This window comes from Pteropus vampyrus, unplaced genomic scaffold, assembly GCF_000151845.1.
Source record: "Pteropus vampyrus isolate Shadow unplaced genomic scaffold, Pvam_2.0 Scaffold333, whole genome shotgun sequence".
Taxonomy (NCBI): Eukaryota; Metazoa; Chordata; class Mammalia; order Chiroptera; family Pteropodidae; genus Pteropus; species Pteropus vampyrus.
In genome coordinates, this window is record NW_011889114.1 from 202,978 (window position 1) to 204,784 (window position 1,807).

The 1,807-nt window shown below is 60.6% G+C and overlaps 1 protein-coding gene across 1 annotated transcript in view; it reads left to right on the top strand.

Annotated features, from left to right (window-relative positions):
- Nucleotides 1-457: 457 nt before the first annotated feature.
- The window catches only part of LOC105304205 (calcium-binding protein 5-like), an 8,086-nt gene continuing 6,736 nt past the window's right edge, over nt 458-1,807 (top strand). The window contains exon 1 of the mRNA XM_011378183.2: nt 458-520. Coding sequence (XP_011376485.1) covers nt 458-520 — 63 coding nt within the window. The remainder of the gene's footprint in view (nt 521-1,807) is intronic.

Genomic DNA, 1,807 nt, shown 5'->3' on the forward strand with positions numbered 1-1,807 from the left:
CGAACCTCACGACCCATTCATGGATGCGCATTCCCGAAGTACCCAGAGGTCAGGGCCATGTCCCCTCCCTCTTCACGTGCCCACGGCCAGCAGAGGCCAGGCTTAGAGCGAGCACTCGACGTGCCCTCTGCTCTAATCTCCACTTCTCAAACTACTTTTCCAATTCCATTCTGGGGATAAAAGGTCACAGTCCCTGAAGCTGGCTCCCCTCCCATCATCTCCCTTGAGCCAGATGGGGCGGCAGCAACGATTCTGATCCCTCCCCAACCCCAGGAGAGATTTCCAACCCAGCTGTCACAGCTCTGTGACCCTGGGACCGAGGGAGAGGCCAAGAGAGGCAGGAAGAGTCGGCAAAGAAGTGACAGAGGCGAGAAGGAGACCGAACCACCAAGGGGCCGGGGAGGAGGGGGAGCCGTCTTGACGCTGGTGCCGGGCGAGCCCCGCCCCCCCCACCCCCATGCAGGTCCCCATGGGCCCCGCCTGCATCTTCTTGAGGAAAGGAATTGCGGAGAAACAGCGGGTGAGGCGGGGACAGAGGGCGGGCGGGGCGAAGGCAGCCGGGACGGTGGCATGCCACGGAGCTCGGCGGGGACACGCGGGCGAAGCGGGAAGTCGGGAGCGAACGCGGGGAGATGGAGGAGGGGAAGCAAGGGGAGACGGGGGTGATGTCGCCATGGACCGTCATCACGGTTTTCCATGGACACCCGTCCTGGTGGCCATGACGACAGCCATGGTAACGGTAGCTGCCACTTACTAAGCCATCGCTAGGCACACGCAGCCCCGTGCCAAGGGCTCTGCGTTCCGAGCGCCAGTCCTCGGAGCGACTCGCGAGGGTGGGAATACTTTCCTTCCCATTTGACGGATGAGGAAACTGAGGCTCTGAGTCGTGAGGTCCCTCGCTTTAGGCTTACGCAATCGGTAAGTGGCAGGGCCAGTTCTGTTGGATGCCAGTGGGCGTGCTTCTAATTCCTAGGCTTCAAATCACCCCCAAAAAATAGAAGAAAAAGAGGGAGGGGGTTTAGGGGCTCGGGAACATGAGGGGCTCGGGGAAAGGTTCTAGGATCAAGGGACGTAACGGGTGAAAGAGGCCAGAGGCTGGAAGTTGCCCGGATGTCATGCCTCGTGGCGAAGTCGTCTGACCTTCCAGCGTGTCCAAGAGTGGGTGGCAGCGATGGTGACTGGAAATTCTTAAAGGTCTTAGGAACCGATCGTGCTGGCTCGGATCACCGCGTCTGAATGCCACCGAACGCTGGTCCCGCGGGACGGGATTCTAGCTCTGGGCAGAAAGGGCGGAGGCAGCTGGGGAGAGTGGGTGGGATGTAGGGGAAAGAAGTCTGGCCTGAGCGTCAGGAACCCCGAATTCAAATCCCGGCGCTCCTTGCGCCCGACTTGCTGTGCCACCTGACTTGGGCGCTGATTTCATGTCTCTGCCTGGGGAGGAGATCTGCCACTGATAAACTGTGTGACCTCGGGCAGGTTCCTTGACCTCTCTGTCCCTCGGCTTCCTCTTACACGAGATTGGAATGATACGCGGATCGACCTCGCGGGGCAGTTCTGAGGTGTGAACGATCGTGGCTGCTGCCCCCCCGCACGGTGGCACAGACGTCTTTTTTGAGAAAACCAGGAGAGAAATCAAGATTCAGGGATGGGAGAGAGGGAACCAGAGGGGTGCAGAAGAGGGTGGGAAGCAAGTAACCGTGGCATGGGAGTCGGGAGGTGGGAGGAGGGCTGGGGGGAGCGGGAATGGGCGGGGGAACAGGAAAGGGGGTGCGTTGGGAGAACTGGGTGTGGAATCCCTGACCCTCTC